The sequence below is a fragment of the Callorhinchus milii genome, unplaced genomic scaffold (genome assembly GCF_018977255.1).
Source record: "Callorhinchus milii isolate IMCB2004 unplaced genomic scaffold, IMCB_Cmil_1.0 Scaffold7, whole genome shotgun sequence".
Taxonomy (NCBI): Eukaryota; Metazoa; Chordata; class Chondrichthyes; order Chimaeriformes; family Callorhinchidae; genus Callorhinchus; species Callorhinchus milii.
The window spans coordinates 7,135,311-7,148,715 of NW_024704748.1; the positions used below are offsets into that span (position 1 = coordinate 7,135,311).

Sequence of the window (13,405 nt, forward strand, 5' to 3'; positions counted from 1 at the left end):
TTTTTGACCCCATTCACTTACTTTAATTGACAGAACAGCGACTCTGTGAGTTACAAGAGATGGGCTTGGTAGTTGCTGATGAAAGTATACATGTTAAATACGTTTCCAGTGAGATTTTGACTGCCATTTTGAACATCATACCGCTTGGAAAGATAAATACATTTAGCACTATTTCTATTGAAGAATAGTGCAATGTACTTGGAATAACTATTTCATTCACTGCAATACAAGTGAAGCTACTGAAGGCAGTTTTACAACAAACTGACAAAATAAGAAACTGAAATAGCATTTATTACCACCTTTAGCACAATCGAGCAGTATCCTTGGAATCTATTGTTTCTGCATATTAGAGGGTTAGTTCCTAGCCAAATACATTGTTTATCAATACAATCAACATGCTGATGCACTTAAATATTTGGACTAAGTAGATCAATTAATCATTTCTGTTTTAAGTGCTGTGAGTACCATATTCTTTCAACTGTACTCAACTATTTCCTTATGAAAATACTGTACATCTCAGCAGCAAATAAAGGTTAAAAAAAACTAACAAGCTGCATATATACATTAAACAATTAAATGGCGGCTTGTAAGTCACGCACAGCACCTAGTACAGGTCTCAGATACATTCAAAGCAGATCCAAAACACTGTTTTTAACATGAGGTCACTAAATATCTGAAAAACACAAATGTGTTTCTCAAGCTCATGACGGACTGTATTGCTTTCACAGTTAATACTCAGCCATTGCACTGTTTCAGGCTAAGTCTTTAGATTTATCACAACAGTGCACAAGACCTTAGATTTTCTCACGAGTTTTAATCTTTTTACATAGGCTATTTTTTCCCCCAAAAATAATGAAAAATAATAGCTTAGAAATGCTATTTTTTTAAAAAAAATCTAGTTCCTCCAATAAAACCGTATTGAGTGTAATGAGCACATAAATTCTGTACTGGCAATGTCCAATGGTGTTCTATAAATTACCTTATTCTGCTTCTATGTTTATTCAACACAAAAGTGACAACAAAAATGATTAGATGTGGAGGCGGGTTCTAATAAATTGTTTCAATAATGCAAAAAAATGAAAATTTACTCAATTCAATAAATATTAAAATTAAAAGCTCTCATTCATTTATATACAAGAACTATACAAACTGCAACAAAATTATGTTAATATATGTACTCGGGAATGAATGATGTGCTAAGCAGCAATCTAAGGCGGATTTGTACAGGCACAAGACAACTACATGTACATACGATAGCAATTATTCATTTAACCCTACATAAAGCTGTTACTTTGTAGAATGCTGGCATTTACATTATATACATTCGAACTGTAAATATATCATTTAATGACCACAACAGTACTGACCATGTGTTTCCAAGACAATAATTAAAATTGCTCAAACCTAGCACATATTATGGCACCAGGATACTTGAAATATTGAGGAGCTATGTGCATCACTGTTACATTATTTTGTTGGAGTGCAGTCCAATCCATAATTTTGAAATCATTCAGTTAACTTTTCTTTAGAAGTCGGAGAATCACAAAGTATTTTATGAGTGAACTATTTGTGAAATTTTTTCGAATATTTATATAGTTCAGCGCAGTTCATTAGTATTAAAAAAAAGCACCATTTTCATCAGAATGCGCTTACTTTAACAATGGTGGAGCTTGCAGTTACTTTTACAGTGCTTGCACATATATCATCATCTCACTTGGATGTGATATGAAACCAGTGCTGTCCTTAGTCTGCTAGCACAACATGCCTTTACCTGTCATCCAGGCAAACAATAACACCAAGAGGTTTTCAGGCTTGTACATTTCCACTGAGAGTAACACACAGCACAGCTATTCAGTTCAAAGGAAAGCAGTGCTGTTGTATTGGTGACAATTCATGTAGCTATCGGTGAAATACTGTGAGTCATGTCTGCTTGTGATTCAGAGTCGTCCCTTTTCTGCGCAGTTGCAGGCGCTGAGCTCCATGTGTTTCTGTTACTGGTTGTACGAGGCAATGTCTTGTCCCCATTTGTAAACAGCCGATGAACAGCAGTGGAATCTATCGAGCCCACACTACTGTGCCGTATTGTCTGTTGAGCAGGTGGCAACCTGAATGTGCTTGCTAAGCCATGGGTGTTTTCTGTAGCAAACCTGTTAGTGGTTCCCAGAGATCTTGTGGCAAAACGCTTGGATGAAGAGTGATCGGTAACTTGAGTACTGGCATCTGAAATAAGGGCTCCTTCGCCCTTTCTTGTGGTGGTGGCTCTAGATGTCTGGTACTGGTTATGGGTAGTTGGGCTTGCCACCAATTCTGGGACATTGCTGGGATGGATGGTTCCTCTAGTACCTGTGGTCTCTGAGACAGCCTGAGGAATTGGAGTTGACAAGGTGGGGCCCCTCTTATTGCAGGATTCACAGCACAGCTTATTATAGCCAGGGATGGAGCAGTATCTCGCCAGAACTTCCATTTGACAGAAAATGGATTTATCTCCAAGGCAAGGTTCCTCTGTAAGTGAAATTCAAAATATTTACTTATCAAAAAATTATTTATATGCAGTAAAAATGACATGGTGCAGCTCCCCTCATTAGTTCAGGAAACTTTTTGATATGAAATGGGAACTAAAATCTTTAATCAATTGGAATGTATTAATTTAAAATGTGAGTGCTCAAGGTAGAGCACTGGACTAAACAATAATAATGCTTGCATTTGATATAGTGCCTTATCACGTCATTGAAACGTCTCAAAGCACTTTACCCGATATATTGTAAAGTGGATTGAATGAAATATGGCAGCCAATTGCGCACAACAGTGTCCCACAAACAGGCATGGATTCAGTTTCTTTTTTTTGAGGGCTTATTATCCCCAGAAAGCGATCTGCCAATCGACTAACATTCAGATTCCTACTTACTATTAGGTAAACAGAGGTAAACAATGATTTTGAAAAAGAGCTTTAGAATATTAGCTGTTCCTCTCTCTCCTAATTTTATTCTGAAATGTTTTCATGCAATTAAAACATTGTTACCAGTGTTAATTAGCTAATCCTAATTATGATACCCAAGTATGCAACAAGGATCTTTGAACATTTATAAGTCTGGATTGGGCTGCCTTAAGAGCAATGCATTTCAGTGCCATTCATAAAACATTCACAAGCCCAGGATATAAAAGCCAAAGCCTTCCTACATTCAATTATATAAAAGTATTAACATCAGTAAATGTGAAGAGGGATCCAGAATGGTTTTTATCAAATTGCTCATCAAATTGTCAGTTGCTAGCATTAGCAATTTTTTCATTATCCATTTATAATTGGAAATCCTATTAGAGGACAGCCTGTTATCTTTGGCAATAGATAGGTATCAATATTCTTTTCAAAATCCTTTATTAAAGATCAATCTTAATCTGAGTACTTATGAAATTCAATCTTCCTAAATGGTTAACTATCATTCTTTATGTAAAATTGAAAGAATTGCAATTAGCTTTACAAATAGTCTAAACCATCATCACAGATGGCTGTTGTTGGGGTACAAATGTTGCAGTATTTAGCGAAATGTATAAATACTAGATTAATGTACACAAACATCAATATCATAAAATAATTACATTCAAGAATAATCTCTTTATTATCGACCTGAATAAATTGAACCCAGTATGACATTCTGTATGTGAAACTACTCAACACACTTTGACAGTGAAGCTATCAACATTTCATCAAATGCAACACAATGAACACAACTCATGATACTATTCATGCATAACTGGGATGAAAAAAATTGAAAAAAATAATTACTTGTAGAAATTTTATGAACGGGGTTTTCTGGAACAACCTGCGATACCCAGTGTACACGTGGAGTCACCTGATCACTGCTCTCTCTGCTTGGAGTAAAAACGGAGGATTTTCCTGAGTGAGCTGAGAGTTTATGAGAAAGTTAATATGGTGTATTAAATATCATCTTATAATGCATTATGACCCGGTTATGAAAAAGGCTAATCTCACGTAAATAAAGCGATGTATTATAACTATTATAATAACTTAAAACCGTATAAAATATGTTTGCATGCATTCCATGTAATAATTAAATGCTTAACATGAATATGAAGCATGAAGATTGGTAATAGTCAGTGAGGAAGTCAATGCAATGTGGTTAGGTCAAGTTATTGCCATACCTGCACACAGTACCATTTTACAAACTTGTACAGTCTCAGGTTTTTTGCCTTCGCAATGACCAATGCTATTATCGTTGGCTCGGCATACCACTTGTCTCTGCTGAATACCCTCTCCACAAGTCACAGAGCACTGCAGTGAGACAAAGCAATACTATAACAATAATAATCCTTGCATTTGATATTGCGCTTTTCACATCTTCTAGACGTCTCAAAGCGCTTCACAGAACAGAACTGTAAAGTGAATTGACTGTATATTTGTGGGCGAAACGCAGCAGCCAATTGTGCACAGCAGCGTCCCACAAACAGTTGTGGATTGAAAATGACCAATTTATTATTGGTTATTGTTTTGGAGGGATTATTATTAGGTGTGTAGAGTAAGGAAACTTGCCCAAGGTTTTGCCCTGCTTACACAACATACACAGAAAAAAGGAAGTTATACATTCAACCAGCAAACTGCCCACATTACATTACATTGCGAATGATTACACCGATAGAGGAACATAGCAACAGGTACTATATAGTATAGTATATAGTATAGTATAGATACTAGTGGAATTGCTGTTTTTTGATTAATACATATTTAAATTTTCAACAGATAACAGTGATGTTCATTTTATTTCTCTCTCTCACTGCTGGATTTTTCAAAATCGAATGTCGGAATTGAGTCAACTTTCTGATTTGCTGAGCCAGGCAGGTCTGATCTCGTCCAAGGCACTGCTTATGACAGACTAGCCATCCTGGGTCATTGGCATTGGAGGGGCAGACAAGAAAACCAGGCATTTTCCCATTCAGCTCCTTTTAATCTTGCAAAGCCCTAATGGGTTGGATGGTCCCAACTGGATAAGCAGTGGGAAGCTTACGCAGCTCACAATGACAAGCTATGTGAGTTTAACTCTAACAGGAGCTCAGTATACATTTGGGGTCCCTAAGCTTTGGCTCTGACCAATCGGTGCTTAATGCTTTCTGGCATTAAGTAAGTCCGAGGAGAGAGTGCACACTTTATTCCACACATAGGGAAATTTCCATGCATTTGTGGAACTCTCAGTCTGGTTTGGATACTTTAAGCGTGGCGATGGGTTTATGCATGTGGCTGACCAAAAATATCCACTTCATTTTTTTTCATAGAACTGTTTCGGTATATTTATTAGTGGCCAGTTTAGAATACTTTTAATATTTCATGTAATATTTTAAATGATGCACAGAGAAACTAGATCTGTAAAATCTGTGTACCTTAGACCAGGCGCCTGTACGCCATTGTGCTGGACATGGTGCACGGTTGCAAGGTCTTCGACCATCTGGACGTTCTCCATTACAGTACTTGGTGTGGACTGTTCGATTAGTGCCACCATGGAGAGGTTGAACACACTGTACAACTCTTGTCTGGTATCCCACTTTCCCACATGTTTTACTGCAAGATCCCCATTCCTCTGTGATCCACCTGCAAAGGAACAGAATTGAAAACAAAGGCACCATTCGTCACTAAATCCAATATAGCCAAAACGCCTTATCAATAAGTGTGGAGCTTCAAGTGATACTTTGATAAGTTTTGCTCTTGAATCACTAATTTTTCATGCTTTTGTTCCAATTGGATGTGGGGGGAAAAACTTTCAAAGTTTATTTCAATGAAAGAATTCATAGTTCTACAAGAAAAAATCCAAATATAATAATAATAATCCTTGCATTTGATATAGCGCCTTATCATGTTGTTAAGATGTCTCAAAGCACTTCACAGAATATACTGTAAAGTAAATTGACTATATAATTTGTGGGCGAAACGCGGCAGCCAATTGCGCACAGCAGAGTCTCACAAACAGGCATGGATTGAGTGACCAAATTATTATTATTATTTTTTGATGGGATTATTACCCCAATAATCCGCCAATAGACTAACAACTGGCATTCCTACCCCCTTGCTAGGTGAACAGAGTGTGTAATAAGGAAACTCATGGGTAGTTTTAGGATACCAAAAATCATAACCAGGAATTCTACCTGAACGTCTGCAGCATCAGTTAACTGGTGACTTTATTCCAAGTTATAAATTCATTTTTCACCACAGAAGAAAGAAACATTCAACACTACTGTCTTTTCACCTACAAAATGCATTTGGAACTTAACTTGCAATTCTCTGCATGGTTTTGAAGTACAAGCAATATTACAACTTACGATGGCTGTGTGCATTCGTGAAGGTTGCAGCGTCTCCTTATAGGTTTTGGCTTCTTGTTGTTATCACAAAAGTTCCTGTGTACCATCTTGTTGTCACTTTTTCTTCTGCAACCGTACTTTGTGTACTGTATCCCTGAAAATTAATAAATATTTGCAATTTAATACAAAGCCTTATCAGGTTAAAACATCTCAAAGCACTACTCGTAGTGAGTTAATCTGACAAACAGTGACTATTTTTGGTCGGCTGGGTATCTGACACATTTGGAAACTCATCACCATGCTTAACGCTCTCCAAACCAAGAGGGGTGGAGGGCAAGGGGGTGGGTGGGTGGGGGAGCAGGTTGGCAAGAGCCAAGGTTCCCAGAGTGGTGCAATGGGGTGTGTGACGGGGTTTACAAGCAGCACAGTCATGTTTTGATGATATTGACCACGAACCTCCTCCACAAGGCTTTGAACACTGCGACCAACTCTTCAAAGCCCATTCATAAGTATCAGTCTCTTCCAGGAGCACATTATTATTGCCAATCACAGGAAGCAGGTCTTCGTGAATAATGTACTTATACATCAAGCTTGATTTAGTGTCATCACGTTGAGGAAGAATCTGAAATAAGAGAAATTCTCAGTTTTGTTAAACCTGCTCTAATGTATAACAAAATGCTGTTACATTTGCCAAACGTGGAAGTCTGAAATTAAGTCTGAAATTAAGTTATTCCTGGTTAAGTTTGTAATACATTGGAATTAATTTGGTAGTTTTGATTTACCTACTCACTTTCCCTCAGCTTACAGAGATCAGAAACCCTGCACATAAGGTAATATCACTGGTATATTTCCTTTAAATTTACTGCAGAAATTTTCAAGATCTGAAACCATTTATAAATAAAAATCTGATTTTAGTTGTTTCCACACTCCACACACCTAATAATAATCCCTCAAGAAAAAAACCAATAATAAATTGGTCACTTCAATCCATGACTGTTTGTGGGACTCTGCTGTGCGCAATTGGCTGCCATGTTTCGCCCACAAATATACAGTCAATTCACTTTACAGTATATTCTATGAAGCGCTTTGAAACGTCTAGAAGACGTGAAAAGCGCTATATCAAATGCAAGGAGTATTATTATTATTAAGTCTGAGCTTTATAGGAATGAACACAACCAGAGAAGGTCTGTTACAGTCTATCTGACTAGTCTCAGAGTTTAAACTTACGAAAAATTCTATCTTATGCTCCTTAATCAAGGTTCATTGAAAGTCCATACCACCAACATCGGTAAATTTACTAATCTGACTGAATCAGATGCTTGGCTGCTAATGGACAAACGTATCACTCACTAGATATTTATTAGAAAAATATCCTCTTTTTTGCAAGGATTATCAAAATCAAAAGTATAGTATAGATAAACAGTTTAGATTATCAAAACCGCAGCAAAATTGCCGATTTCTAAAATTTGCTTCAATATGGCTTAATGCCACAACAGAAACAACCATAAAAGCACATTTTTCCTGCCATTTCCAAATAATGTTATTCATTATTAGTAAGTGGAAAGCTGATTTATAACAGTACGGTCAGTATAGACTTGTTTTTAAATGTATAATTAAACTAGTTAAGTATAGAATAGTTGTAATATCTATGGAGACAGTCTCAAAAAACATACTCAAAGCATTTTATATTCAAAGCATTTTCAACTGAATTAATCCCAACTTAGCTTGCTTCCAAAAATCAAACATTGTTCCCAACATGTAAGCCAACAAAATTTGATTGCTGTTTCTATGTATAGTTGGCATATTGTACCATTTATTATAAGTAGTCTGGTATAGTGAAGCCCATTGTAACTATAGTAAAACCCATTGTAACCCATTGGGCAGTTCGAAGGCCCAGTGAGCATTATAACAGAGCATTATAACTGGTGATTGCCAGTCAGTGCTTCTGCTTTCACAGCGCGTGCTCGCAGAAAGCTAGGGCAACTTGCTACACTACAAAATAGCTGACTTCTGGGCCATCAACGATGTTCCTTTTCGTGCTCTACAGTGACCTGATGCCATGGAAGTCATGCAATTTTTAGCTTTCGAAAAACTGGTCGACATTTCCTGCCTGCATTTTGGATTTTTTGGGTAAGTAGATGTCATCTGGACCAATGCATTTTTTACAGCAAGCATTAATTCTCTAAGGAATGTTGCCTAAATTGACTTTTCTAAAATTCCTCCATGAAAAGGTTTCCATGGCACCAACCCAGTCATAAGGACAACATGTGTGGTTAAATTTGCATTCATTGCTCTCTTTTAAAAAAATAAAAGTTAGAATTGAAACCATGTGCATTATGAAACATCAGCTATTTCATGAGAATAAAAGCAAAGTAAGAAATCAGCTGATAACTCTCAACATTGCTGTCTGTATGGAAATGTAAAGGAATTAATATTTGAGTTACTTACAAAGACGACAATATTATCATGTAAAGGACCATTGGATTTAAGAATTTCCTTATCATCTTCAATGGTGTACTCCCACTCCAAACCCATGTTTATAAATGATTTGGGTTTTGAATCCTCACCCTTGGCATTCAGGATGAAATTTCCAGTTGCTTGATTCTTCACAGCTGTGAAAAATATGGCAAATAAAATACACATTAGCTTTCCTAAATACTGGACAAATAAAATGCCTCAGGTTATGGGTTTGTTATATAACAAGCATGCTACATTTTGTAAAAATGTTAATTATGAATTCTTCCACAGTGATGCCTCAATGAAATATGGGCTAACTCCAAACCTCACTGTTTTCTGAGGCACGTACATAGATGAAAAGAGTAGAGCTGTTGAGATGAAATGCTTACAAAGAATATTCTTCGATGGCTCGGTTTCTTCAATCTGAAGCTGTCTTGCTCCTACTGGTATTTCAAATATCTTGAACATGCCTGTAACATATAAGATATTGCAGTGGATTCTCATTGGTTTTGGTCAACGTTCTTTCTTTCTGATCATTTAGAAATAATAATCATAATAATCCTTACATTTGATATAGCGCCTTATCATGTCGTTGAGACGTTTCAAAGAGCTTCGCTTAATATGCTGTAAAGTGAATTGACTATATTTTATAGGTGAAAGGCGGCAGTCAATTGCGCACAACAGCGTCCCACAAACAGTCGTGTTTTGAAAATGTTTTGAAAACAAGAGGAGCCATAAATGCTTTTCAGCAAAACTCCTATCAAAGACTGAGGGAAGTAATTTCATAATTGAACATAATGTGGAGTCCTGTAGCTCAGTGGTTAGAGCACTCGCCTTGCAAGCGAGAGACCTGGGTTCGGTTCCTGGCAGGGCGAAATGTTGGGCAAGTTTCCTTACTCCACACACCTCTGTTTACCTAGCAGTAAGTAGGAACCCGGTTGTTAGTTGATTGGTGGATCACTTTTCCGGGGGTAATAATTCCTTAAAAAAAAGAAGCTGGCCACTTTACAGTATATTCTGTGAAGCGCTTTGAGACGTCTCGAAGACATGATAAAGTGCTATATCAAATGCAAGGATTATTATTATTACGCATGGATAGAGGTCAGTGTGAGTTAACACTCTGAAAAGACTTGCCATCCTGTCAGCTAATGCATGCTACATGGTTTTTATGTGAAAGCTGGAACTCACCCGTTCGTTTGGGAGTCTTAGCAAAGGTTCCTTTTACTGTTCGACAATGTGCGTTGTCACCGCCACAAACACCACATTTATCATCTTGTTTAAAAGAACCAACCTCTTTATCACAACCCACGTGCTGCAAAGGAAAATTATTTGATAAATGAAAACGAATCAAAATGGTCTGCGATTGAAGGGGGAAATTCAAGACAAATCTGCAGAAAAACTATTTAAATGAGCGAGTGGTAAATGTATGGAACAGACTTCCTTGGGAGACGGTGGAAGCAGAAAGTGTTGATTCTTTCAAAAGCAAATTAGATAGATTTCTTTTAGGAGATAATATCTTGGAACACGGTTTATAGTTTGGGACATGACATGTGTATGGACTGCCACGATGGTGGAAAGTGAACTGGATGGACTTTGGGCTTCTTTCGTCTAGCATTTCTTATGTTCTTAACTGATTTTCACCTCCCGAAAACACAGCTGGGAAATAAAAGCTAATACTAAACTTTTCAAACAAATCAGTGAAAGAAGGTGCCAAGCAATGGTTTATTGGCTATGTAAGTGTGTCAGAGTTCCTCTAAACCTTATAAAGGACAGTTCTACGATGAATCCTGTAGCACCGAATGCTTACCACACATTCCCCTCGAGCACATAGACTGTAGGGATCGCTGTAACTACAACGTGTACCATCATGTACGACCTGATTCATAAACACCACATCTCCGGTTTCCTTGGATTGGCAAATCAGTTCACATTTTTGAGCAGCTATAATTCGGACATTGGGAAAGAAGAGGTCAAACACACGTGGCAGTAATCCCATTAAAAACAGCAGATGATTTCATAAAACTTGACAACAACGTTTGAGTGAATTATGAACACTAAGTGAATTATGAACACTAAGTGAATTATGAACACTAAGTGAATTATGAACACTAAGTGAATTATGAACCCTAAGATCTGGTCTTAAACTTTACAATCTACTCACTTTAATCATGTATCTTGGCTTTTGAAGACCTAATTGAGTATGTATTGTTAAAGGAGCCATATAATGGTGCACCATAAAGAAGTATGATCAAGGTTCAGATGAGCAACTTTTTCCATATAAAGAGGAACTGAGTTCAGACAATGTATTTGGGAAACAATACAACAAAACAAGTGATTGTGGAATCTCTTAGCGTAGTGTTTAGCGCACTTTCACTATCAAGAGGACCCAGATTCCCAGGCAGGGCGAAACCTTAGGCAAGTTTAATTACTCCACACGGCTCTGTTTACCTAGCAGTAAGTAGGAACCCGGTTGTTAGTTGATTGGTGAATTGCTTTCCGGGAGTAACAATCCCTCAAAAAAAATTAATCACTCAATCCACGACTGTTTGTTGGACACTGTTGTGCTCAATTGGCTACCGTGTTTTGCCTACACAATACAGTCAATCCACTTTACAGTATACTCTGTGAAGTGCTTTGAAAAGTCTTAGTGACGTGATTACGCACTATATCAAATTGTTGTTATTATTAACATTAGAGATAATGTGCTCAACTTGCTGGTAGAAGAAGAAAATAAGACTGTGCGTCACTCTGTCAAAGCCAGTCAGAATGATTTGGGTGGGGTTTGGGAGACGGGGGAAATAATTTCTTCGTGGACGCTAAATGATGCATAAAATCTGTAACGAACATATGCAATACATAAAAGCTGCAATACATTAATATTAGTATGCTATTTAAAAGCTTGTTAGAAACGAAAGCGATGAACTTAAATCTGGTTCAAGGACAAACTCACGATCATCATGCTCGTAAGGGAGCCAGGTATGCTTGATATTCTCATAAAGATAATAGGAATTTCGCTGTTGACACTGCTGAGCCCGAAAATCTTCAAAACGCCCAGGGCAATCGTCCGAATTGCAGACTTGGTACTCATGATTAAGACCAGGACAATCTCGTCCACCATAGGCTGGCCTGCAGAGAAGTGTGAAAGTCAGCGGGGAAGGAAACAGATGTACACTTGCGTCATGCTGAAATCTGTTCTTTTTGCTTAACGTATGCTGACTTCACTAAGGACACTGTTTTCCTGGTCTTGTGCTAAGAGCTAGAAATTCTGTGTACAAGATACAAAACTAGTGTCCTAATTGATAGCATAGTCCCAGTTGCCTAATTGGCTGCCACGTTGCTACCACAAAATACTCAGTCAATCCACTTTACAATATATTCTGTGAAGCGCTTTGAGACGTCTCAATGCCGTGAAAAGGCGCTAAATCAAATGCAATGATTATTATTATATTTATTTTAAATTCAGTATCTCGGGATGGCCTCCAGCATACATTAAAACAAAGCATCCTGGAAAATATCTAATAATGTATTATTTAATAAAATAACCAAAAAGTGTATTTTAACTGGCATATTAACTAACCTCTTGACTGTCAATTTTTAACATGCAGCATTCAATGACAACAAAATTACATTTGTATAGATCCTTTCACATCGGGAGGACATTCAGCCAACTAATGTGAAACTTACTGGGGATTACTGCACTGTCTGCTGCGGAAACGCACTCCACCACCACAGGTTCTTGAACAGGTCCCAAACTTTGTCCAGGAGCCCCAGCTTCCATCTTGACTATAGGGCTGATCTGAAGTTTTCCAAATACAGTGACCCTTAAAGCACCACTGGAAAGCAGACGCACAGTTAGCCAATCTATATGACTCACTATGTGTATTGCACTCCTTTGTATTCATTCCAGTATTGTATAACTGTACAATTTGGAGATTAACTATGATTTTGCGTATCCAGAAACTAAAGCAATATTTCAACTATTGAAAAATAATTTGGTCACTCAATCCATGATTGTTTGTGGGACATTGCTGTGCACAATTGGCTGCCACGTCTTGTCCACAAAATTTCACAGACTGAAAGCTTGACACCCTGTAGGAAATGCCACTGAATAACATAGAGAGCAGGTTTATCAGCGCTGGATCAAAATTAATCAGGTGGTGACTGTAGAATGCTGGTTACCTTTCCTGGGGAGCATTCTGTGCCATCTAACGGAGGACCCTTTTTGGTTTTGCAGAAGTAGGGGTTATCAGGATGACTGCACCATAATTGTTTGCAGGGATCAAAGGTTCGGAACTGCAATATGAACAAACACCTGAATGTCAAATTCTAATAAATGCAAGTACCGCAAATGGAACATTCACCAGATATCCACCCACAACAACAATAGTAAGGCGCAAACTTTGAAACTGGGATCAATTTGAATGAATAAAGCAATAACCAGAAATAAGTGTACATCAGCATTACACGTAATATAGCGTAAATTGTAAATAACTTTTTTTTTCTTTTGGTCAGCCGGGTGTCTGACACGTACAGAAACCCATCACCGTGCTTAAGAGTATCCAAACCAAACTGAGAATTCCATGCATCCCAACTACACAAATGTAAATAAAATGTAAAAAATAATCTCCATTAGCTCTCTGAAGAAGGC

The 13,405-nt window shown here is 37.5% G+C and overlaps 1 protein-coding gene across 2 annotated transcripts in view; it reads right to left on the reverse strand.

The window, feature by feature from the left end:
- Positions 1-274: 274 nt before the first annotated feature.
- Positions 275-13,405, reverse strand: part of LOC103185871 (A disintegrin and metalloproteinase with thrombospondin motifs 14) — a 73,773-nt gene continuing 60,642 nt past the window's right edge. For both annotated transcript variants that reach the window (XM_042336890.1, XM_042336889.1), the window contains exons 10-22: positions 12,937-13,050; positions 12,442-12,590; positions 11,708-11,883; positions 10,565-10,698; positions 9,946-10,069; positions 9,147-9,227; positions 8,749-8,912; positions 6,757-6,922; positions 6,322-6,454; positions 5,389-5,596; positions 4,159-4,288; positions 3,782-3,901; positions 275-2,502 (exon numbers count right to left, since the gene is read on the reverse strand). In XM_042336890.1, coding sequence (XP_042192824.1) covers positions 1,892-2,502; positions 3,782-3,901; positions 4,159-4,288; positions 5,389-5,596; positions 6,322-6,454; positions 6,757-6,922; positions 8,749-8,912; positions 9,147-9,227; positions 9,946-10,069; positions 10,565-10,698; positions 11,708-11,883; positions 12,442-12,590; positions 12,937-13,050 — 2,310 coding nt within the window. In that variant the 3' untranslated portion in view covers positions 275-1,891. The remainder of the gene's footprint in view (positions 2,503-3,781; positions 3,902-4,158; positions 4,289-5,388; positions 5,597-6,321; positions 6,455-6,756; positions 6,923-8,748; positions 8,913-9,146; positions 9,228-9,945; positions 10,070-10,564; positions 10,699-11,707; positions 11,884-12,441; positions 12,591-12,936; positions 13,051-13,405) is intronic.